The sequence below is a fragment of the Meleagris gallopavo genome, chromosome 13 (assembly GCF_905368555.1).
Source record: "Meleagris gallopavo chromosome 13, MGAL_WU_HG_1.1, whole genome shotgun sequence".
NCBI classification, from domain to species: domain Eukaryota; kingdom Metazoa; phylum Chordata; class Aves; order Galliformes; family Phasianidae; genus Meleagris; species Meleagris gallopavo.
Genome location: NC_139416.1, coordinates 2,854,983 through 2,877,343, shown reverse-complemented (window position 1 = coordinate 2,877,343; position 22,361 = coordinate 2,854,983). Strand labels below are relative to the sequence as shown.

At 39.9% G+C, this 22,361-nt stretch overlaps 2 protein-coding genes across 5 annotated transcripts; one reads left to right on the top strand and one right to left on the bottom strand.

Annotated features, from left to right (window-relative positions):
- Positions 1-2,394: 2,394 nt before the first annotated feature.
- On the bottom strand, positions 2,395-4,521 carry DDX28 (DEAD-box helicase 28). The gene has a single exon (XM_010718006.4). It carries the CDS (start codon positions 4,458-4,460, stop codon positions 2,847-2,849), a length of 1,614 nt encoding a protein of 537 aa, XP_010716308.2. The 5' UTR covers positions 4,461-4,521; the 3' UTR covers positions 2,395-2,846.
- Positions 3,813-21,423, top strand: DUS2 (dihydrouridine synthase 2). Of its 4 annotated transcripts, none has more exons than XM_085234630.1 (16): positions 3,813-3,944; positions 4,786-4,925; positions 5,711-5,756; positions 6,864-6,955; positions 7,774-7,817; positions 8,664-8,724; positions 11,632-11,679; positions 11,911-11,976; positions 13,948-14,018; positions 14,477-14,563; positions 15,039-15,207; positions 15,853-15,974; positions 18,420-18,563; positions 19,079-19,166; positions 19,732-19,805; positions 20,918-21,423. In XM_085234630.1, the coding sequence occupies exons 2-16, from the start codon at positions 4,803-4,805 to the stop codon at positions 21,174-21,176; spliced, it is 1,494 nt and encodes a 497-aa protein (XP_085090756.1). In that variant the 5' UTR covers positions 3,813-3,944; positions 4,786-4,802; the 3' UTR covers positions 21,177-21,423. The 4 variants fall into 4 exon arrangements, with proteins under 4 accessions (XP_085090756.1, XP_085090754.1, XP_085090755.1 ...); XM_085234628.1 differs by lacking the exon at positions 3,813-3,944 and adding an exon at positions 4,485-4,542; XM_085234629.1 differs by lacking the exon at positions 3,813-3,944 and adding an exon at positions 4,503-4,597 and having other exon boundaries at positions 6,867-6,955.
- Positions 21,424-22,361: the final 938 nt, after the last annotated feature.

Sequence of the window (22,361 nt, the reverse complement as noted above, 5' to 3'; positions counted from 1 at the left end):
TCTAGCTAACATATCAGTGAATGTGTCCATTTCTTAAGCAATCATTTTACAATATGTGAGCTATGTATGTTTTTAGCTGTGATGGAATCTCTAAATCTCTTAGAAGTCTTTGCCATAGTATTTACTTACTGTGTAGTATAACATGAAGTCTCGCTGATGCAGATGTCTGCGTTTGATGGCTCTGTAGAGGCTTGCATTCCCCAGGGTCTCAATGTCTGCATTCTGCTGGATGTAATTATGGATGTTGATGAGTAGCTCTAATAACTGCCTAGCTAACAATTACGTGAGATTTCTCAAAATATGCTTAAAAGAAATGTTTTGTTTAAAAGTGATATTTACACAAGGCTTTATTGGTGCATGTGATGTTCTCTGAGCATATCTACCCGAAGCTTTTTATTGGACATGTTCTTATACAAATGTTAAAATGCCTTCTTTTGATTAAATGTTTAAGTTTAAAGTTATGATCTGTGAATATATAAAGTGCGTGTTACTTCACATTTAAGACGCATATGACCGGAAGGCTGTTATAGTGTCACCATATGGTCTGATGTCATTGTGTGTTTCAGTCCTGACTGACCCAGCGTTATTCTGGGTTCGCAGACTGTTAAAGAGCTTTTAAAAGAGCATTACGGAAGTTTAATTTGAAATTTAACTAAGAACCATAACCATGATACCTAAATATGGTCTTGATCATCTTCAGTATCTTTTATGACTGCCTTCAAAACATATATGCTTAATTTCTGTGAGATGTACTCCATGCACCAAACATTCATATTTTTTAATAACGTGTACGTTTTATACCTTGGCCTCAAGCACGCCCACCAGAACCTGCTGTGGTGAACTGACCAGCAGTCACCCCGGAGCCGCCACGACCGCCCCCTCAGCCGGCGCGAGGGCGGGCACGCGGGGCGGCCCCTTCCCGCCACAGCCCCTCAGCGCCGGCGGGAGCCCGCACCCCTCATGAGTGGACAGCCCGCCCCGCCGCCTCAGGAGAAAAGAACGGCTCTGTTATCACCAGTGCCACTTAGTTACTGACAGAAACCAAGCGGATGCATTATGATCGTTGCCAGGTTGTTTTGACTGCGGATCTCCAGTCAGAAGCTGATGTTTATGTGACATCATTTAATTTCTTTTAGGGCTATTTTCTCCCCGGAATCAAAGGTTACCTGAAAAGAGGTAGAGTGATTTAGAACTCAGTCACGTCACATTATTTAGCTGAGAGCTATAGGTAGCAGAGCAAAATACTACAACACGTAACTGCAATAGCATTTGGGATCCCAAACAAAAAAAGAATAAAAAAAAATTCACCTAAAAGGACAACTATAGCTGAAACTGGGAAAGCCATTATCACCAGCTGACTCAGGAGGGAGGACACTAAAAGACAGTAACTCCACATTTATGTAACATGAAGAAGCATTGCAGCTTCGAAAACTGCCTCCTCTTAGATCACACTGAAGTTATGTGACACCTGAGATAGTCAGCCTGAAAGCAGGCAAGCGAATATTAGCTTCTTTTTTTTTTCCCTTGGAGTTTAATAAAACTAATTCATCTAAGATAATCAGTGTAGTCACGTTAAAGCCACTCGCAGGACCTGATACAACACAAGATGTTTTTCAACAAAGAGGATTTTCTATAAATTATAATCCTACAGATTGCCCCCACATTTAAGTATTTACTCTCCAGGAAAGCATGCATCTGCCTGCAGATGCATGAATTGCATGATTTGTGATGGAGTGAACTTTAGAGTGGTCTACACAACAAACAGGTCACCCTTCCACTTCATTCATAAAGTTGAAAGCTTTGAAAGCTTTCTATTGAAGAAAATAACTTTACTCTAAGAATCCTGTAACTGCAACTGAACAGAATACACAGCTTCAGTATCTAGGAAAAAGTTATAGCCTTATGCTGAAGTGGCTGTTAAAGTTTTCTGTTTCTTTAGCTTTCACTCATACTAAGACTAGCTCCAGAACCTTATTTGGTTGGAAACCAGATACAGAGACACTGCCATGTTCTTTTCAGTTAACAGATTTCTACATACTGAGTTTTAGCACAGGCAAAGAGATGGATAGTACAGAAAAAGAGCCACTAAAAGGAAGAGCTACAGTAAGTCTCCCCAATATAAATCAGAGTTGTTTTTTTTTTTTTTCAGTGATTATTTCCCATGGATGCAAATGAGCAGCTACATACAAAATAATCTCAGTCTCACTTTAATCCTCTCAGTTTAAGAGAACTGTGACACCATACCCAAAAGAAACTTCCTGCATCTGTTCCATTAGAATAGAATTTGAGTCAAAACACTTTCTTTCCTGCCATTGGAGACATTTCCAGCTTTTTTTTTTTAAATAACTTCAACAGACATGTCATATAAAGAACAATCAGTGAAGACTCAATGCCTTTTTTAATACAATAAAGCAGCACCAATGTTTATTCTCAGTGAAAGACATCAAAGCCTGAAAAAGCCTTCAGTTTTATTATACAATTTTTCTCCCACCCATCTTTAGAGGTATCTGGTCTACAATTCTCTGAATAAGCTGCCATAAAAAAATCCAACATAATTTGTCATTTTGCCTTTCCACCATGTAACTAAATTGGGTCAAAGTTGCAACAAGGTTGGGAAGATAATTTCTTTTTTCCTGCCAGTAGACATTTTAAAAAATGATGTTTAGCTGCTAATGATAAAGGACATTGAAATGCAACAGAACTGCACATCACAGTGCACAAAGTTAACCAGATCATCTTGTTCCGAAAGTCAATTCTCTACCATTTCAGCCTACCTCACACACTTACTTGTTGTGTCTTAATGGATTCAATTTAGTCCCTACCAGGCCACATATTACCAACTCAAATCAACCTGCTTTAGGTGGAGGTTCATTAATAGAAGCGTCCATGCCTGGGAGACTTGTCCTTTTTCGAGCAGCAGTCTCTATTTTCTGCACCAGGTCCACATCCCATCGGTGGGTTACAAAGCTAACCACAGCTCCAGGCATCTTGCTTCCGACCCGCCCAACACGCCCCACGCGGTGTAGGTAATCCTGCAGGGTGTTTGGGAAGTCATAGTTGACCACGAGCTGCACGCTGCTAGTGTCCAACCCCCGTGAGGCAAGGTCAGTGCAGATGAGGACAGACACATCTCCCTTCTGAAAGGAGGCAAAGATGCCAGCTCTGGCAGCTGCCAACATCTGTCCCTGTAACCTCAGGTGCTTGATTTTGTGGTCATCCAGGATATAGCCCAGCCAGTTGACAGTGCTGGCACTGTTGCAGAAGATGAGGACAGCCCCACTGGATGCTGAGCGCTCCTTGAGGAGCTGCACCAGTTCAGGCAGCTTGTCCTGGCCTTTGAGACGGACAAATTTCTGCTGGACATGCGACGGCAGGCGATGCAAACTCTGGGTACTGAGGTTGACAAAGGAGTCCACGTCGACAAACCTCGCAAGCATCTGGCTGAGCCCCGCAGGGAAGGTGGCTCCCACCACCACCACCTGGGTCCTCTCCTCCCCGGGGCCAGCCGGCCCGGGGGCACCCGCGGCAAGCGGGGCGTGCGCCAGGACCTCTTGCAGCGGCGCGGCAAAGGACTCGTCGTCTATCAGTGCGTCCGCCTCGTCCAGCACCAGCCAGCGCAGCCGCCCAAGGACCAGGAAGCGCCACCGCAGCGCGGTCCGCAGAGCCCCCGGGGTGCCCAGCAGCACGGCGGCTCCCGGCGGCGGCGCCCGCAGCTGCCGCCTCAGCCCTCCCTCGGCGCCGCCGCCCGTCAGCCCGCGCACCAGCAGCCCCGCCGGGCGGCACAGCGCCGCCGCCACCGCGCCCACCTGCGCCACCAGCTCCCGCGACGGCAGCACCACCAACCCGCGGGGCGACGCCGATCGCGGCCCCGACCTCTCGGGCTTCTCAGCGGCCGACTCCGGACCGGCGTGGCGAGCCAGTAGCCGGTCGAGCAGCGGCAGCAGGTAGGCTAGCGTCTTGCCGCTGCCCGTCTCGGCGGCGCAGAGGGCGCTACGACCGCGGCGGAGGGCGGGGATGGCGAGGCGCTGCACCGCCGTGGGGCGGCCGATAGAGAGGTCCCGCAGGGCGGTCAGCAGGGCCGGCTGTAGCCCCATCTCCGCGAAAAGCGGGCCCTGCCCCGCTTGGGGCTCGGGCGCCAGCAGGGCGGGGGCCGCTTGCTGGACGGCCTCCAGCTGAAAGTAGTCCCCACGCGCCTTCCTGTGCTTCCAACCCGCCGACACCAGATGCGGCCGCTCCCAGCGCCCCACCGTCTGCCAGCGGGGCTGGCTCAGCTCCGGCCGCCGGCTCCGCAGCAGCAGCTTACCGGGCCGCACGGCCGCCGTCTGTCCCTGCCCGCGCCGGCGGCCGCGTTCGCCCCGCTGCAGGCGCAGCCGCAGCGCCCAGGGGATGCGCACCACGTTCTCGGGGGGCTGCGCGCCCGCCGCCCGGGCCGCGGCCACCCTACCATGCCTTAGAACCATGGCCGTCCCCGCGTGATAGCGGCGGCGCGATCTGATGACGTCACGACGCAGCGCCCCGCCCAGCCGGCGCCGCGCGAGGAAGGTGAGCGCGTGTGGCCGTACCTCAGGTGCCGGCCTCATCCCGCCATAACCCCTCGGTAGGCGACTGGGAGCTGGGGCGGCCCCGCGCAGCCCGTTCCCCGTGCAGCTGGCTCCGGGGTCGCGGCGGCGTGGAGCCTGTCAGGTTGACAGCCTTAGCTCCCGCGAAGAAAAGCTTTGGGCGCTTACTGGTAGGGGATGGTATTTGCTAACACCTTCCCCCCCCGCCTTGCTTTCTCTGTTTTAGACAGCATCGCAACAGGAATGACGGTGAACACACCTCTCTGCTTCAGGGGAAAAAACATCCTGGCCCCCATGGTGCGCGTGGGAACGCTGCCAATGCGGCTCCTCGCGCTGGACTACGGCGCCGACATCGTGTACTGCGAGGTATGAGTGGGATGGCTGGGGACGTGGTTACTGCCAACAGAGTGAAGGATCGCGGGTGGATGGGAAATCTGAGGACGTGGTTGCAGAGAACTGACTACAGAAACAGACTTGGCTTACTCAAGGACATTCCTTTTCCATATTCTTTCCATTAAAGATATGGATAGAGTAGCTCAGCAGAATGCTTTGAGCTGTCATCAAGTTATGAGTGAGCCATGCCATAAGACTGCTTAATTATTTCAATTAATTTAGACAAAGCACTCACTATAAAGTTATTTATATTTTACAGCAGTAGCTTACTTTTGTTTCTAGCATAGTAGATAGGTGAGCAAAATAGATCTTATAGAAGTACACCATTGTTCTGCTCATAAAAAAGTGAAATTGCTTCTGCCAGGTTCTTGACAATAACAGGCAAAGCATTCACAGGTGGGTTTTGGTGTCTGGCCCTTACATTAGACTAGGATGGCTCTACCCTGTGTCCACACCTTCTGGCATAGAGATCAGAGGTGCCAACAATTTGCCTGTTCTCCCTAGGCCAGCCACAGCCTTTCACCAGGTGCTTGAACACTAGCTCAAGCCATAATCTAACAGTTCCCCTACAGTCATCTTTCATAGTTTGAAACTTTGAGTGCAATGCTTCTGTTTGTTGTTTTGTTTGTTTGCTTGTTCTACTTTTGATAGTTATTTTTATTATTATATTTATTATTACTTAATAAAACAGATAACTGCCTACAGCTGGAAGGTTTGTATACTTTTACTCATTAAGATTTTTCCCCCTTTGTTCTCAGGAGCTGATTGACATAAAGATGATGCAGTGTAAGAGAGTTGTAAATGGTAAGCATGGTATTTCTTTTGTTAATATCTGTAAGCATTCTTCTTTTTATGCAAGAGAAAAAAAATACCTTGCTGAAGTCATCTTACAGTGATCACAATGAGATGTGGATACCTATAATCCGTCTAAACAGTTCATAGAAACTTAAGTAAGCTTTTGTAGTGCCATTCTTACACCTGTATGTTTCTGTACAGTTTTAGACTTTCATTCCTATTTCTCCAGGCACTTCATTTGTTCAGCCAGGGAAACCACAAGTCATTTTAGAGGATTGAGCTAACCAATTAGTAACACTGTAGGATACTGGAAAAAAAAAATATATATGTCTACTAACATATGGTTCTTCCCTACCCTTTACAGAACAGGAAGAGAAACCTCACCATTGACTTAAGCTGTTGCAGGGATTCAATGAGTTTTCTGTTAATTTTTGTAACAGAGCTTAGGTCACTGGGTAGGCAGGTGAAGGGGATAGTGCTGGGCTCAGCTCACAGCCACCCCTGCATCCCCTACTGCTACCAAAACCTTGCGTTAGCCCGTTACAGTGCCCAAGAAACACATTCATTCAGACTTTAGTAGAGACAGCTTATGATCAAGAGTCTGTATAAGTATTACCTGTTGGTAGCATTATTACGGAAGGAATGAATTTGAGGTCTTACTGTCATTCTTTCTTTAACTTCAGGTCTGGGGCCTAGATTAGGCATAACATGATTTTCACAGCCAAGTTCTTAAAACACCTTCATAAGTTTCACAACAGATGAGTGAAATGAGAAACAGCTTTTTATAGCATCTCTGTTAGGGAACAGAAGTCAACCATAAGTCTACATTCCATTCTTGCCTTTCTGAAAACTAGTGTTACATTCATTCTGGCTTGTTCCAGTGCTGTTGCTCCCCCACCAAACAAGTTGGGAGATAATTTGGGAGTACCAAGTAATGGAATCTGCAGTTTGCAAGAAATGTTCTGCAAGGATTTAGTGAAGATCAGGTGTCACTGGTTGTTCATGGAAATTTTGCTTGGTAGCATTTTGTTTATATACAAATTGTATAGTCACTACTTCCTTTATGATTACATTTGCATATTATTTGTCTGTTTTAATGTTTCTCACTGCATATAGAAGTACTTGAAACAGTAGACTTTGTTGCACCAAATGAAAGAGTTGTTTTCAGAACCTGTGAAAGGGAGAGGCACCGTGTCGTCTTTCAAATGGTAAGAAAGCAAAAACAGGTACTCTCCTAAACAAGAAAGTGCTAGTTACAGTCTTAATCTAAGTCCAAAAGAACTCTGTATTACAGATTATCTATTCTTTGATGCTTCAGATAAAGATAAAATTTCACGTAACATTTGTTACAGAATTTTTAAACTGTTGGTACACATGCAGTTAACATGCTGCTATATAAGTTTTCTATACAAGTGTTTTCAGAAAAAATGGTTAAGGTGAATTCTGTGCTCTCTGAAGTCATCTTGTTTTTGTAATTAGTTTCTTTATTGTATTTTCAAACATACGCATACCAGCAATGAATTACAGTGATGCTTGATCACATGCTTTAATCTTGCACTGTGAGCAGCCTCACTGGAAAGACTAAATGATGTTGTTTATCTAAGAGAGCATTAGGATGTGCATTAATGTTGCTTAAATTGATGGAGGAGGGAGGCGGCATTAGACAATGAAAAAGACTTTTTCAGGGATAACAATATCTCTGGAATAAGCTGTAGGTAAAGGCTATTGACTCCTTAGAGATGGAAATTCTTAAAAACAGGATATCTAATTGTGACAGACTGAGAACATTTGGTACTGTTGTAGGTTAGGAAAGAGGCTTGATCTCTTAATTTCTTTTTGCATCACTTATTGTCATTCACTGGTTGACATGCTTAAGCTAAATGGTTTTGCTATCTGTTGTGCTGCGACAGGGTCTCTTTTACATTGTATTAAATGTTTAGAGCAGATCTAGTTTTACCTGTGTGGAAGTGTACTTTTTATTCACTTGATGCTATTTTGTAATTATATACTCTTATTTTATCATCAGGGTTCAGCAGATGCTGAAAGAGCGTTGGCAGTAGCTAAGCTTGTGTAAGTCATCTACTCTCACACCATTCCCACTCTGGCTTCATAGTTTTATCGTTGGTAGTGGTGGTTGTGGCTTTTTTTCTGTTGGTTTTTTTTTGGGAGGGGGTTATTTTAGAGAAGACAAATTGTAGAGATTGAAAGGATAAAGGTAGGTCTTGATAGGTTCAAGAAAAGTGTTGGTTTGTTTTTTTAGAACTGAACAGTATAGGATAGTACTGATTTACATCTTGGTGATCAACAGTATAACAATGTAGACTGCAACTTCTATTTAAAACAATTCATACTCAAAATAGTAGCTGCATGATTTCTATGCAGGGATTGAATGGCACTTTTCCAGTGCAGTGGGTGTGTCCTTGATCTTTCCAATATGAAATTCTGTGGCCTTATTAGCAGGTGTGTAATATTCATTATGCCTGCTAATAACTCCTATTTGTGTGATTTGAAACCTCTAGTAAAATACTGTGCAGAAATGAAAAGTGCATCTCAAACACTTTGAAAGGTGTTTTTAAGTCTCCATTTTAAATAGATGAAATTTCCATAAGACTTGTTGACACTGGTGAATTTGGTGGTCAACATGGTTTATATCACTTAATTCTAGATAAACACATTTAAGATGAGTATTTGCAGCTTCTGCACACTGTTCATCAAAACACTTAGCCTGGTTTTCAGACTGCTGTTTAAGTACATATATAAATGAGAAGCTGGAAATTCATAAGTTCAAATAAAAGCTTAACTTTGAATTTACATTTAAGCCTTAAAATGATGAAACGGGCTTCCTGGTAAGGTATCTATTTCCTAATTCTTGTTCTAGTATGCTGAAATACATTTTTCTCATTTCTTCTATTTCAGAGAAAGTGATGTAGCTGGTATTGATATCAATATGGGCTGTCCAAAAGAATATTCTACTAAGGCAAGTGAATTTTGATTTTATTGGAATCTTTCTCTCGTTGATACCTTCTATAGAAAAGGCTTCCAGTTCAGAAGACTCAAAGCTCCATTCTAGGGAATAAGCCTGGCTGTTATGTGTAAACTTTGTCTTCTGGTCTTTGTATTACTGGCATTTTTAGTATTTGGAACTGTCGTATGGAACTATAATGCTTTGTCCTTTAAACAGAGATGACAGTATATTCACATAATTAATACTTTCTCTTCCTAATTTTATGTTATCACTTCTTTCCATCTGGAAGCTTTTATTGTCCTTCTATTAAGGCAAAAAAGGCAAATGAGGGCTTGAAGTCTTCCCCACCTCCTATTATCAATCTAAGCATTTATAGAACTTGGATATTGTCTACTGTTAAACCAAGTTGCATGCGGATCAAGTAAACTATTCTTTCCATCCCCAAAATAGAACTCTGTGCTAGTTTATTGTATCTGGCGCACAAATAGACATAGCCAATTGAAATGAGATATCTAGTTGTTAAATGCAGTGTTATTAAAACAAGGAATAGTAGTGGCCAAACCTGATGCTACCAAATATGCCCATACCTTGCATGATGCCATGATGTTATACAGATCTCTCATTCTCCTTTTTCTGTTTTTAAGCCAAGAAAATATTTTGTTTTAGTGAATTGTATTTTCCAGAAATGGAATATGTTTCTTGATTAAACTACTTTAATAGGGAAAGGGTTTATTCTAGGTCTTAAAGAGATAGAGACTACATGAAGTTTTGGAACAGAAGAACCAAAGAGCCTTAATAACTGTATGTAGAGTGTTTAAGAGATGACTGATGGGTTTTTCCCTCACAAAGAATACTTTTTCCTTGGTAGCATATAATGAGCTTAAGGACAGCGTAAGGCATCTTTCAGATATTTAGTACCTTCACTTAAATAGTTTGAAAGTCATAAGATTAATCAATTTACAGGTACATTTTCTCTTCTGTTATGTTTAGCTTTGTAGATTAGCTTATAGTCTAAAGAAGAAATATTTTTATTCTTCTAATATTTAATCTGAGATAGTTTGCCTATGTAGATTTCTTGGGTAATTCCTGTTTTAGCCCCATTATCATTTTTATTGTTTTAATAATAATGCCTGAAAATGATATAGGGAGCATAATACAATAACAGAATTAAAAGTACCATAATAATAGTGGAATGGTAAAGCCTGGCTACAGCAAATGAAAGCAAGCTTAAATATAGCAACTATGGACATAGAAATGAAGGAAAAGAGCTACTTACTTTTGGAAGGCCTCAGGTAGACAGGGATATCCAATAAGAGAAACCTCCATTGTCAGCCCTTAAATGAGGTCTGGGAAGGGGTGGATCCTGGCTCCACCCCTTCTGCTTACTCAGGTACATTGCTTGCACCTGAGCTCCCCAGGGTTGGCTCTGCACCTTGGTGCCCAGGTGGTCAAGAGGGCCAATGCCACCCTGGCCTGCATTTATAGTGTGGCCAGCAGGAGCAGGGAGGCAATCATCTCTCCTGTACTCAGCTCTGATGAGGCTGTGCCTTGAGTACTGGGTTCAGTTTTGAGTCCTTCTCTACAAGAAGGATATTGAGGTCCTGGAACATGTCCAGAGAAGAGCAACAAAATTGGTGAGGGATCTGGGGCTCAAGTCTTATGAGGAGTGGCTGAGGGAGCTGGGATCGTTTAGTCTAGAGAAGAGAAGGCTCAGGGCAGACCTCATTCTGCACTATAACTTCCTGAAGAGAGGTTTTGCTGGGGAGGGGATCAGTCTCTTTTCCCAGGCAACAAACAGGGCCTGAGGAAATAGCTGTAAGTTGTGCTAGGGGAGATTTAGATTACATATAAGGAAAAACTTTTGCTGTTAAAGAGTGGTCAGGTGCTGGAACAGCCACCAGGGAGGTGGTGGAGTCACTGTCCCTGGTGGTGTTCAAGAGGCATCTGGATGAGGTGCTACTAAATATGGTTTAGTAGCTTAGTGGTTCTATGGTAATTGTTGAGTCAGGCCTGAACAATTGATGGAGCACCTGGGGAAAGGTCAGCCCTGGGAGCACAGGTGAAGGCAATTCAGCTGTGTGACAGGAAGGGGTGGAGCCTGGCTGCACCTCTCTTAGGTGCCATTTAATGGCTGACTGTCACTAGGGGAGGATCTCTGGTTGGAGACTCCTCCCTTGTAGAGTCTCTTTTGTAAGCCTTTAGAGAGAGATGAAGACCTTTACTTTTCCTTTCTGCACTGGTCCCTTTGCTGTTACAGTCCTGTATTGTCCTTCTGTGGAGTTAATCTTTTTGGCTGTAGCAGTGGTAGTAATGGGGAGAGGAGGATAGTAATATTGGATCAAAAGAAGTTCATACAGTTTTTTAATTTGTTATATCTGCCTATTGGTCTCTAGATCTATGTGTGCAGGTGAGATGGTGCTGAAAGAGCAGTCAAAATATTGAATTCAAAGTGTTCATAATATGTTTAATATAGTCACTTAAAAAAGCAGGTTAATTAAGTTTACACTGTGTAGGCAGGAATTACTTATGGAAAAATCCTGCAAACGTGATGTATAATGATCAAACAATATCCCAAGTGCTCTGCTGTCACTAAATGAGTAGGAATGGATGATTACAGTTGCAAAAAATGGCTTTTTGAAATCTCCTTTCACCTTGGCATAATGGGAGTGAGTTGGTGCCCTGAATTACTGCTTCATTATTCTGATGCTATGTGAAAGGAAATGTGTTTGCTATGCCAGGAAATGTGTTTCACCAAGCTGTTCACTAATGCTCCTGCATTTTGGATTTCTCCATTTTCTACTTTCTTGGTTTAATAAGCACTGCAGTACTCTTGCTATGGTCAGCTATTATATGAAATAATCAAGTTGAAAAACATGTTTTTCATGTTCCTAATGTCACAGTTTTTATGTATTTTCTCAGGGAGGTATGGGAGCAGCACTTCTATCTGATCCTGACAAAATAGAGTCTGTAAGTATTGTCAGTGTTTATAATTTGTTTTACAAGCAGCATTGGGTTTCTTGTCTATCAGATAAAATGATATACTCAGTTAGTGATTGTGTTCCTTAAGTATCTAAGATCTTTAAAGAGATACAATAACCAAATGTTAAACTGTTCTAATTTAATTGTATCTTGAAGTAAAGATAGTTTTGTTCAGGTCACTTCTGTAATCACATTTTTTTTGTCTTTCTCCCCCTCTAGATACTGACTACTCTTGTTAAAGGAATTTGTAAGCCAGTAACCTGCAAAATCCGTATTTTGCCCTCAGTAAGAACATGAGTTGTTATACTTAAGTTCTTTATTTTAGTTTAATCCTGTAATTTAAAATCAGTTCTAGTACGTGGAGTTCTTATAAATTGACATTTTAGACCTGCTCTAGTGAAATAGCATTTGGAATTATAATTTGTTTGGCTTGCCAAACTTCTCTCCTGTAATTCAAAAACTCAAAGTACTAAACATTAGATGTTTACACGTGGCCTTATTCTATTGAATTCTGAATGTGGACATTTCCATAATCACGGCTTGTAGTCTTGTTCATTGTAACCCACTGAGTTAATCTCAAAGGCTTTGCTGATGGGTGCACACAGAGTGAAAAGTAAGAAGTGTAGATTATTGCTGTGTATGGAAATGATGGAGAGTAATACATGTGTGTAGGCACAGTGTGCTGGCCTTTGAATGCAGTGGCAGTCTGCATGAGGCTTAAATGAAAGGTGAAACTAGTGGTAGTGTTACTTCTCCAGCTCCCTAGCTTGTGCTCTAGAAACTACTCATATTCTGTGCAGCAAGGAGCTTTGTGTTTCCTGACTCCTGATTAAATGTATGTACAAAGGCAGTAATAATTACAGATGATGCCTGACTTAAAAAGGCTGCAGAAATTGTTTGATAGATTGAACACAAAAATTGCTAGCTTATATGAGGAGATTCATAATCTTTTGCAGAAGCAAAACTTCCATCACATCTTTAGAATGACTGTTTATAGATAGATTCTTGAGTAAAGTCATTTCAAGGGAATTGTGGTAGGAGTTATTTTGATACAACTGTTGCATTTTATTTTGTCAGTGTCTTTTCTAAATTCTAATTCTTTTCTAATTCTTTTCTAAATTCTTCTACTAACAATATTGTGAAAATATGTATTTTTAAATCTCCAGGTGATGTGCCTGCTCTTCTAGTGAGTGATGGTTTTGAAAATCTGTTTGATTACATGTTTAGTTGCTGTGATTGCAAATGAACTGGATAGACACTTCTGTAGGTGGTTGAATTGTAACTGAGCTAGCTGTTCAAATGTCATTTGCATGTAGACTTAAAGTGATTATACAAACAAATGAAGTCTCTGATAAGAATCGCTACTCTGCATAAGATCATTTTGTTTCATAAGTGCTGTCTAATATTGTTAAACAAAAGCTGGCACTTCTGCTTTAGATTTCTATGTCTATCTTAGAGCCTCTTCCTATCTTTTCAAGCTGGTTTTGCATAGCATGTCCACTGTCAGAGCAGCAGGTGGGCTTCTATCTGTGTGTTTGTGCTACCTGGTAGGTGTTGCATTTTTTGCAGACTGTGCTATTTAGTGGTGAGCCTAGATTGCCTTCCAGCTTTTGAGAAGAAAATTGGCATTTAAAAAAAAATCTCCTTGACCCTGAAGCTGCAGAGCTATGCTATATAAGGCAGGCTAATCTAGCAGTGTACCAAATTTCTTTCTGCCTTTTAACAGCATCTTTCCTTTTTAAATACACATTGGGAGCTTCCTGTTCTTCACTGCTTCTTTGATTCACTAGTCATGTGTGAATGCCATTTGTATTTTAGTTACTATTTTAGTTAACTCTGAGGTGTTTCTAATAGGAATATTTATGAACACATGGTTGCATTTTAGGTTGATTTCAGAAAGCTTTCTCTTAATCATCCATCTAAGGTGTGTTTTAGTTACAGCTCACAGAGTAATGGTTAAAGAGAACTTGCTAACTGTTTAGTATTTCAAATAGCCCAAAAACCTGATGGAAAATACTCTTTAGTAGAGTATTGTGTTGTCTGGCTCAAGAAAGTTTGCAATCTGTGGTTTTGAGGAATTACTGAAAATGGATTCTTGTTCTTTCAATGAAGTATATATTAAATAGATATATGCTTTGAGAGCTGCTGTTGAATTATGGGGGTCACATGTCTTTTATGTCTCTTACTGAAAGACAAGAATTCTGGCATTTGTTTTGTATCTTTGAACTAAGGTTGTCATTCTCTTCTACCACTCAGGTTGAGGACACTGTAAATTTGGTAAAGAGAATAGAAAAAACTGGTATTGCTGCCATTGCAGTCCATGGAAGGTAAATCTGTTCCAGGCAAGAGTTTTACATCCTTGCTGTGCTTTGCTGGCAAATGTTGCACAATAAGATATGATTAGAATATACTCTGCATATAATATGTAATTCTCATTTCAACTGCTAGCTAAATAAGTATTCTTAAAAATCAAGCTAGTCATTAGGGAATTGGTCTTTTTAGTGCTAATGAATGCTTACTGCTATTTTTCTAGAAATTTAGGTTCAATAAAAACCAAATAAAACTATCTTGCACATGGGTCTAAAAATCCCTGCTAATCTGAATATGGAGTTACAGTAGCAATAACTTTAAATGTATTTGATTTAAAAGATTCACACTTGAAAAAATGAAATACGTAAACAAAATCAACAAAAATAAGTATTTAAAATTTGTGGTAGTTCTGCTGTGATCTAAATATGTACAAGTTTCTTAGGAGTTTTTTGGTCTTTTTTCCTTTGTTGGAAAGGAAGAAGGAGGAGAGGCCTCAGCACCCTGTGCACTGTGATGTGATCAAAGCCATATCTGAAGCAGTCTCCATTCCAGTAATTGCAAAGTAAGTTGGAGTAATTGGCTGTTATTGCAATATACCTGTATCTAACTTAAGATGTACTACTGCAGAAGAAAGATTTTTTTTTTTTCATGTGGGGGCAAATACTTAAGTTACAGGGCAATAATTACAAAGTATCATTTTCAAACAATGTCAGTGTGTTTTTTTTGTGTCCTGTCCATTAAAAGTTGTGTGGAAGTATGCAGTTTGTTTAAAACAAACTGTCTTCATTCTGTTTAAAAAACAGAAATTAAAAAAAATTAAAAGAAAATGTGCAGATAATAAAAAAGTAAAATGTAATCAACATTTCAATGGTCTATTGCTAACATAACCCATTTTTCCTCTTAGTTTTGAGATAATATCCTGAATGCAGTATCACCATTAATAATGTAATATCACATTTGAAAATACAAGGCTGTGTTAAAGCTTATAGAAGAGCAAATAAAACTTTCTGGATCATAACAGTGATGTTCATCTGTAGTGGAGGATCTCATGACTTCATCAAAGAATATACAGACATTGAGACCTTCCAGAAAGCAACAGCTGCCTCATCTGTAATGATAGCTCGTGCTGCCATGTGGAACCCATCTATCTTCAGAAAAGAAGGTCCTTTCCCCTTGAAAGAAGTCATGCAAGATTACATCAAATACGTATGTATTTTTTGGAAGATTTTCCTTGTGATTAATGTTATTTAGAATTTAGTCCAAATCTTAATACGGTGTCTTAGTTCCTGTTAGTTTCAGAGACTTAAACTCTGGTGATATTAAAATATACAGCATATTATGAGAGTCTTGCGAGTAAACCATCACTACTTCTGTTTTATATTGTGTTCAGTAAATAATTTACAGAAATCATTCAGAAAACTGTTTTTTTTTCTAGTGATTCTCTTCTTACATGCTGTTTCTTTAGTCCTGGTTTTTTGGCAACATTTTGTGAGGTTTATAAGGCTATCCAAAAGGCTATCCATCCAAGGCTACCCATCTATGGTAGTCTATGATGAGTAGGACAATTCTCTTGATGTTATTAGTGCAATTAATGTTGAACAGATAAGTGAAGGAATACTGACTACTCGGTTCCTGTCAGCTTTGTTTTTAGAAGTTAATTGCCTATCGCAAATACTGTCAAGAATTTTTAGCAGCCAGGAAGCCAAGGTTAGATGAGTAGTCTTGAATATATTGAGAAAACTGTACACTGTATTTTGCATTTCAAAAATGACTTTGAAATTCATCAAGAGACATGAAGATTACCTAATAAAAACTTATATGGTGTGTTTTTATATACTTTGTCTTTCTCAGGCAGTGAGATATGATAATCACTATACCAACACAAAATATTGTTTGTGTCAGATGTTAAGAGAACAGTTGGAAACTGCTCAGGGTAAGAAGCTGCATGCAGCACAGTCCACACAGGAAATCTGGTAAGCATGAGCTTTGGAAACAGAGATTGTGTTCTGTATCAGATTGCAAACCAGAAACCAGTTCTGTCTGTAGCACTGCCTGGCACTTCCGACATTCAGAAGTTGGAAAAAAATGTGTACTAACCATTTTCAAGTTTCCTCCATGTTCAGGAGTTAAAAGGGTCTAACCCTAAACGTATCTATATAGACTTCAGCTAATTTGAGAGGTGCTCAGACAGGAGTTTATCCAATATTTGCATCAATTTATTCAACTGAAAAATAGTTTTATTATTCTATAGAGGTGGTCTGGATACTAGTCCTCTTTCAGAGCTGTGGGTTGTTGTGGGGTTTTTTTTTTTTTAAGGAAAGCTTTCCACGTGCCTGTGGGTTCTTCATGTTCCTGGGATTTTTATGACATAATGCTTGTTTTAAATGAGCATGTAGAGATGAACTCAAAACAGTATATGAAGATAGTCTGTATGATACTTGCATGCACTTCTCTTGTGCCACTTCTCATATCTGAGCATTTGTGGCAACTTCCTTGAGGAAATTGCAGGTTAGTACTTGAAGTGCTGCACTAAAAAAAAAAAACCCACAACAACAAGAAAGTTGCATAGGCAGATGATAGGATAAGGTAAAGTATTTTAAAACTAAAAGATGGGAGATCTGGATGGGTTGTTTAGAGGAAATTTTCTGCTAAAAGGATGATGAGGCACTGGCACAGGTTGCCCAGAGAAGTTGTGGGTGCTCCATCCCTGGGGCAATTCAAGGCCAGATTGGATGGGGCTTTGGGCAGCCTGAGCAGGTGGGTGGCAACCCTGCCCATAGTAGGGTTTGGAACTAGATAATCTTCAAGGTGCCTTCCAACCCAAGGCATTGTATGATTCATGAAATATAGTAGCTTTACTGAGTCTCTTATTCCCAGACCTCTAAAATGATGTGAGGTAAGTTCTTGGAAGGAGAAACTTCAGTTTGCAGTCTGAAACAGTTTTTTATATGAAAATAAAAGAAATGTTGAAAACTTGAAACATTCTGCAAATGAAATTACTGTTTTCTGGCAGTGCCTAATCAATGTTCTGTTCATATTTAAAAATGAATGTAAGTGCTTGCAATTCTTTTATCTGTTCACTGTGATTTATCAACACTTTCTCTCTGTAAACAACACCACGCACTGTTCTGTTACAACATCCAGAGAGGAGACTTGTATTTTATGTATAACAGGAGCCAGACTCCATTAATTGTAAGGAGCAGTGGAACTTGTAAAATATACTTACACTTTGCAAGTTAGTTTCATGTCTGCAGTGTTGAACAAATTTTACTGTAGTAACTTGCTCTTTTCTGTGTATAGTTTTCTAATTTGGTTAGAAGATCTGCAGTGTAGACCAAAATTGAAAAATTGAAACAATCTTTTACAACTTCAAATAAATATAGCCAAATGGATGGTGGTGTTCTCTAGTAAGTTAATAGTAAGGTGTACTATGTAAAGGAACCATTAAATAAGGTTCAAGCCTTTAAACAGGTCATTGGGGGGTACAGTGTATGCACATCAGTACTGGGCGAAGGTCTGGGGTAAAACTATGATACTTAAGTACTAATGATTCTTTAGGGCCTTGCAGAATTGAACACAAGCGGGTTTTATGTGTGATGCAATAACAATTGCAAAATTTGCTTAAGCACTGCACATGCATAAGAGAGGTGCAGAGGAGAGACCTCTTAAAAATTCATTTTATCAGTTTTCATCAGCAAACACAAAGCCTTCTAAACATTGTTCCAAACTGACTGGTTAATATCCAGATAAAGAAATAACTTAGAGTTATGTAAGATGAGCTTATAGTCAGACAAAAATGTTAATGCTGCTGCCTTGTGGTGATGATGGTGTGTTGCAGCCCTAGGAGATTTTTTTAACCTCAGTACTGAGTGCAAGGCAAAGGCTGCTGCATTTCAGATGAAAGAATTTATGTAACAGCACATTCAGCTTCAACACTTTTCCACTTACTGCATTGGAGATAATGTTGTGGCTAGAGTGCATTTTATTGTTGAACAGCCTGGTATCATTGAGTACTCTGATCTTATTCAGCAAGTAAGTTTTCCAGTGATTTGAGGCACTTGCCAGTGATCCAAATCTTAGTTTCCTCCTGTGTATTGGAGCTTGCAGACAATACTCAAATTAGGCTAATAACTTGAATGAACACTGCAAGATGTGTATTTCCGATTCTGCCTGGAGTTTCATATTGCAGTTTAAATATATAGTGATGGAAATAAGGACTTTCTTCTTCTTGCATATCAGGTATGTCTGAGAATTGAAGGTGAAACAATATAATGTCACCATATAGAATATAGCTATACTTTAATGTGATTCTCTGCACATATATACTCTTTCAAAACAATTGCTTTCTATATTTTATCATAATTGGTTACAAAAAACCACAATCTGATCTCTAATACAAAGAAATTCCATTTCAATAGTGAAGCCTTTGAAATGTCTGAGTTCTATGAAGAAACAACAGCTGTTTTTGAAGCTAAGAAAACATCTTTGGAAACTAAGAAGCAAGATGAAGATGACCAGATGGAAGATCCAGATGTAATAAAAATGGCTGTTAGATTTGACAAGTAAGCATACAAATTTATTCTTTTCAGTAGCTTGCATTTGTAAAATGAATTTAACAATATTCTATAGTTTCTAGAGAGTAATGATTTGCATAGCAGCATGTACAGAGTGATTTTCTTTCTATGAAGCAATTTGTGCATGTAATTAAGTAATCACTAGTATCACTCTTCTTCCTGTGCTATTTAGATGTTATGGTATTTACATGTTCTTCAGCTTCAGGCATTCAGAGACTCAGTAAATTACTAAGAGTTCTAAGCAGTTAAAAATCAAGTATCTGTAGATAAGCAAATATGAATATACAAAAGGTATTGAGTTTTTAGATGTTACTTGAACTGTCTAATAAGAAAGTGGCATTTTTTCTCAATTTGAGCTGTAAAAGTAAACCACAAAGAGTAACAGGTAGAAGCGATTGAATGAGCAGCACTTATTTTGCTGAGTTTATTGACCTGATTTAAAGTAGTTCTGCTTATTAAATAAACTCTAAGCACAGTTATTGACCACAGATGTTTTTGTCTAGGCGAGAATATCCACCACAGATTACTCCAAAAATGTATCTTTTGGAATGGTGTAGGAAAGAAAAGCATCCTCAGCCTGTTTATGAAACTGTGAGTCAATCAAAACTTTTCAAACCTCTTCCTCTTGTAAAATTGCCGTTCTGAGACTTGGTGCACTGAGTTCAGTTTCCCAGTGCAGTATTGCTCTGCAGTAAGATGGTTCAGAAGTTATTTTATATATATAATGGCAGCTTATTTTATTATGTAGAAGTGAGATCTTCAGTTTCTGTGAAGGTGAAAGAAGTAGCTGCAATTACAGGTCATTACACAGAAGTCCTTGACTGAGTAACTTCTGTGATGTTAGAGTTTGGTTTCAGAATGTTTTCTTCTGTTGCTGGACACTGTTGAAAGTAGGAACTAAACTGGACGGGGCAACTGCTTGTTTGAGTTGAGGTTGTTACTTACTGTTGTGGATTTGTTCTTGTAATGCAAAAGTATTTGTAGTTTGGAGAAATCTTTTTCTAATCCTGATTATGCAAGGTTAAAGATTTATAATTATGGTAGTTTTAAGGGTGTTATTTAATGGGGAGTAAAGACAAGAATAGTAAGGAACCTTGACAGTCTTTGCTGTTTTTGACACATCTACATCTTTAATTCTTTTTTTTTTCCTCTGCAGGTTCAAAGACCACTAGATAAACTATTCTGTTCAGTGGTAACAGTAGCTGACCAAAAGTACAGATCAGCTCTGTGGTAAGTTAATGCTTTTGTAGCTGTACTGTAGTTATTTCTGATGTGTTGCTTAAAAGTTGTGTGACTTTAATAAAAAGATACTCCTAAAGCTACCTCTGGGAGTAAGAAAGGATTAAAAATTTCTGAGAATTGAATGTGACAAGAGAGATTAAGTTCAAGTGAACTATTATTCTGTATCTTAATTCACCTAATACGATGGTCCACAATTTTAGTGGAAGGGGAGCACATAGGTGACCCGGTTCAATTGTGCCTGCAGAGAGTCCAGTAACAAACCAAGAGAGACAGAGGAGACATTTGAGGGGGTAATGTTTTCAGCCACTATAGCAGATCTCAATACCAAGTCAGGATTAGGTGACTATAGTGAAGCAGAAGACTCAGTTCAGTGGCTGGTCAGACTTCACAGTTGATCAACAGTTACATTTGGTACTGCTCTAAAGTTTCATGACAGTTTTTTGTTATCTATTAATACTGGGATTGGCTTCAGGCATTTGCACCTAAGTTGAACCTGATACAACTGCAGAGCTTAAACCTCAGTATTGAACACTTTAAAGTGGATAAATGCAGACAACAATTGCTGGTGTTTCTGGGACTACTGTTCAAAGACTTCAGGAAGCAAAGCTCAGCTGGTATGAAATTTTAAGAAAACATTTTCAAATATTGAATTTCACAAACATTTAATCTGAAATCCCCCTTGGAATTGACAGAATTTTTATTATTATGGAACAGTTCCTGCTTATGTCAGTGAACTTGTACTCCTACAAGAGATGATATTTCAGCCTGAGGTGTTTTTTCAGAAAGTGATTCAAAACTCGATGTTGTTTAATGATCATATTTGCAAAAGTCAGCTTATCTGAGGATTGCAGCTACTTGGCCCAAATGTATACTGACCTTTGAAGAGTTTGAGATGCAACTGTTCCTATCAGCGGAGGCAAATCAACATTGACTCCTAGCAAGATTCAAATCACTTCTGGAACTGCTATTTTTCCTTCTACTGTGGAATGACTACTGATGCTGTGTATTTCACCATGTTGCATCAGAGACAGGAAAGTAATTGTTTTGGCAGTGTAGAGACTTCAGTTTCTACTTTTACCTATGCTCTGTTTGCTCTTCAGGGACAAGTCCAAGAAACTAGCAGAACAGGCTGCAGCTATTGTCTGTCTGAGAACACTGGGTGTCCCAGAGGGAAAGCTGTGTGAGGGAGAAAACCACCTGATTAACAAACGCAAGAGAGAAGACCAAGAGCACAAGAGAGAAGACCAGGAGTGCTTGAACAACAGAGATCATGGAAAAGATCTTGCTGAGCCTTCCCATAAAAAAGCTAATTTTGCTGAAGAAAGTTCTGACATGAATGTGCCTAAGATGCAACGGTAGCATGGAGGTCAGAGGCTTCATACAACTACACAGAAGCTAGAAATTAGCTCCTATTTGTATATCTTGCTGTTCACACTTTGTCTGGATTCTGAGATGGCTAAATTCCCTAGCTGTGGAAAAATGCCACTAAGATCTACTGTTTACCACTTGCTATCCCCATGGTGCCTTTCAGACAGGGTAAATCAGCAATCTGATTTTAGGAAAACGTCAAGAATATTATCTCAAACAATAAATTCTTTTAATATCAGACTCTAGGCTGCTTTGTCATTGACTTTATTGTTTCTTTTAAGATATTTATGGTATGCTGGTAAGAAATCTGAACAGCAGTAGTAAGCAGATGGAATCATTATGGAACTAAAGTACAAACATTTTAGTTGCAAATAGACATGGTTTTATCAAATGAGTTTCATGTATGACTTGAGGCTTTATTTACTTCCATCATATTGAGAGAAAGGATTTTGCAGAGAGGAGAACTTGAAAATAATAACACTAAGCATGACAATAACGTTTCTTCGTGATTAACTTCTACATCTTACTCTCCAGAAATGTGACAACAGAATTAATCACACTTTCCTGGTCTTAGGTATTACACTAGAGTCTTTCCAATAAGGAATTGGAGCTGAGCTTGGTAGCTGTGAATAATTTGAACAAATTAAGCTTTGAGCTCTTTTGTAACTTTAAGCTTGGAAATACTAGTAAATATTTACATATATATTACTAGCAATATGGGCATTGGAGTATGGCAGGCACATCCAACCTGCAGCCTGTGGGCTGCATGCAGCCTGTCTCAGCTTGCAGTGCAGCTGCCCTCTGCCCCGTGCCATCATGGTTCATTGTTCAGCATCAACCAAATATATCAGTGCACTTTTAACCCTACATGGGCTGAAGCCAGGACAAGGAAAGGGAACAGTGCAGTTCCAACTCAAGTTAGAAATAATTTTGTTTTGCTGCATTGGATAAACAGTCCTCTGAACAGCAAAAAATATGCAGTTATACTTTCTACTGTGATTAAGGAATTTGAGAACAAGTCTCAATCAATTTTTTTGTATATTTGCAACTCCATTTTCAGTCAGCATAAATACATGACCTGCGCATTTTTCAAATGGAATGGATAGAGTTATCAGGCATTCAACTAAGAAATCTGATCAAGTCTCTTTACTGACCTCACAAGCCCTCTGTTAACAG

What these genes read in the sequence shown, in the direction of transcription:
- DDX28 (XM_010718006.4), bottom strand. Translation starts at nt 4,460, where the DNA reads ATGGTTCTAAGGCATGGTAGGGTGGCCGCGGCCCGGGCGGCGGGCGCG.
- DUS2 (XM_085234630.1), top strand. Translation starts at nt 4,803, where the DNA reads ATGACGGTGAACACACCTCTCTGCTTCAGGGGAAAAAACATCCTGGCC. An exon ending in CAAAAGAATATTCTACTAAG is followed by an intron (nt 8,725 to 11,631) that starts GCAAGTGAATTT and finishes GTATTTTCTCAG; the next exon opens with GGAGGTATGGGAGCAGCACT. An exon ending in CAGTCCACACAGGAAATCTG is followed by an intron (nt 15,975 to 18,419) that starts GTAAGCATGAGC and finishes CCATTTCAATAG; the next exon opens with TGAAGCCTTTGAAATGTCTG.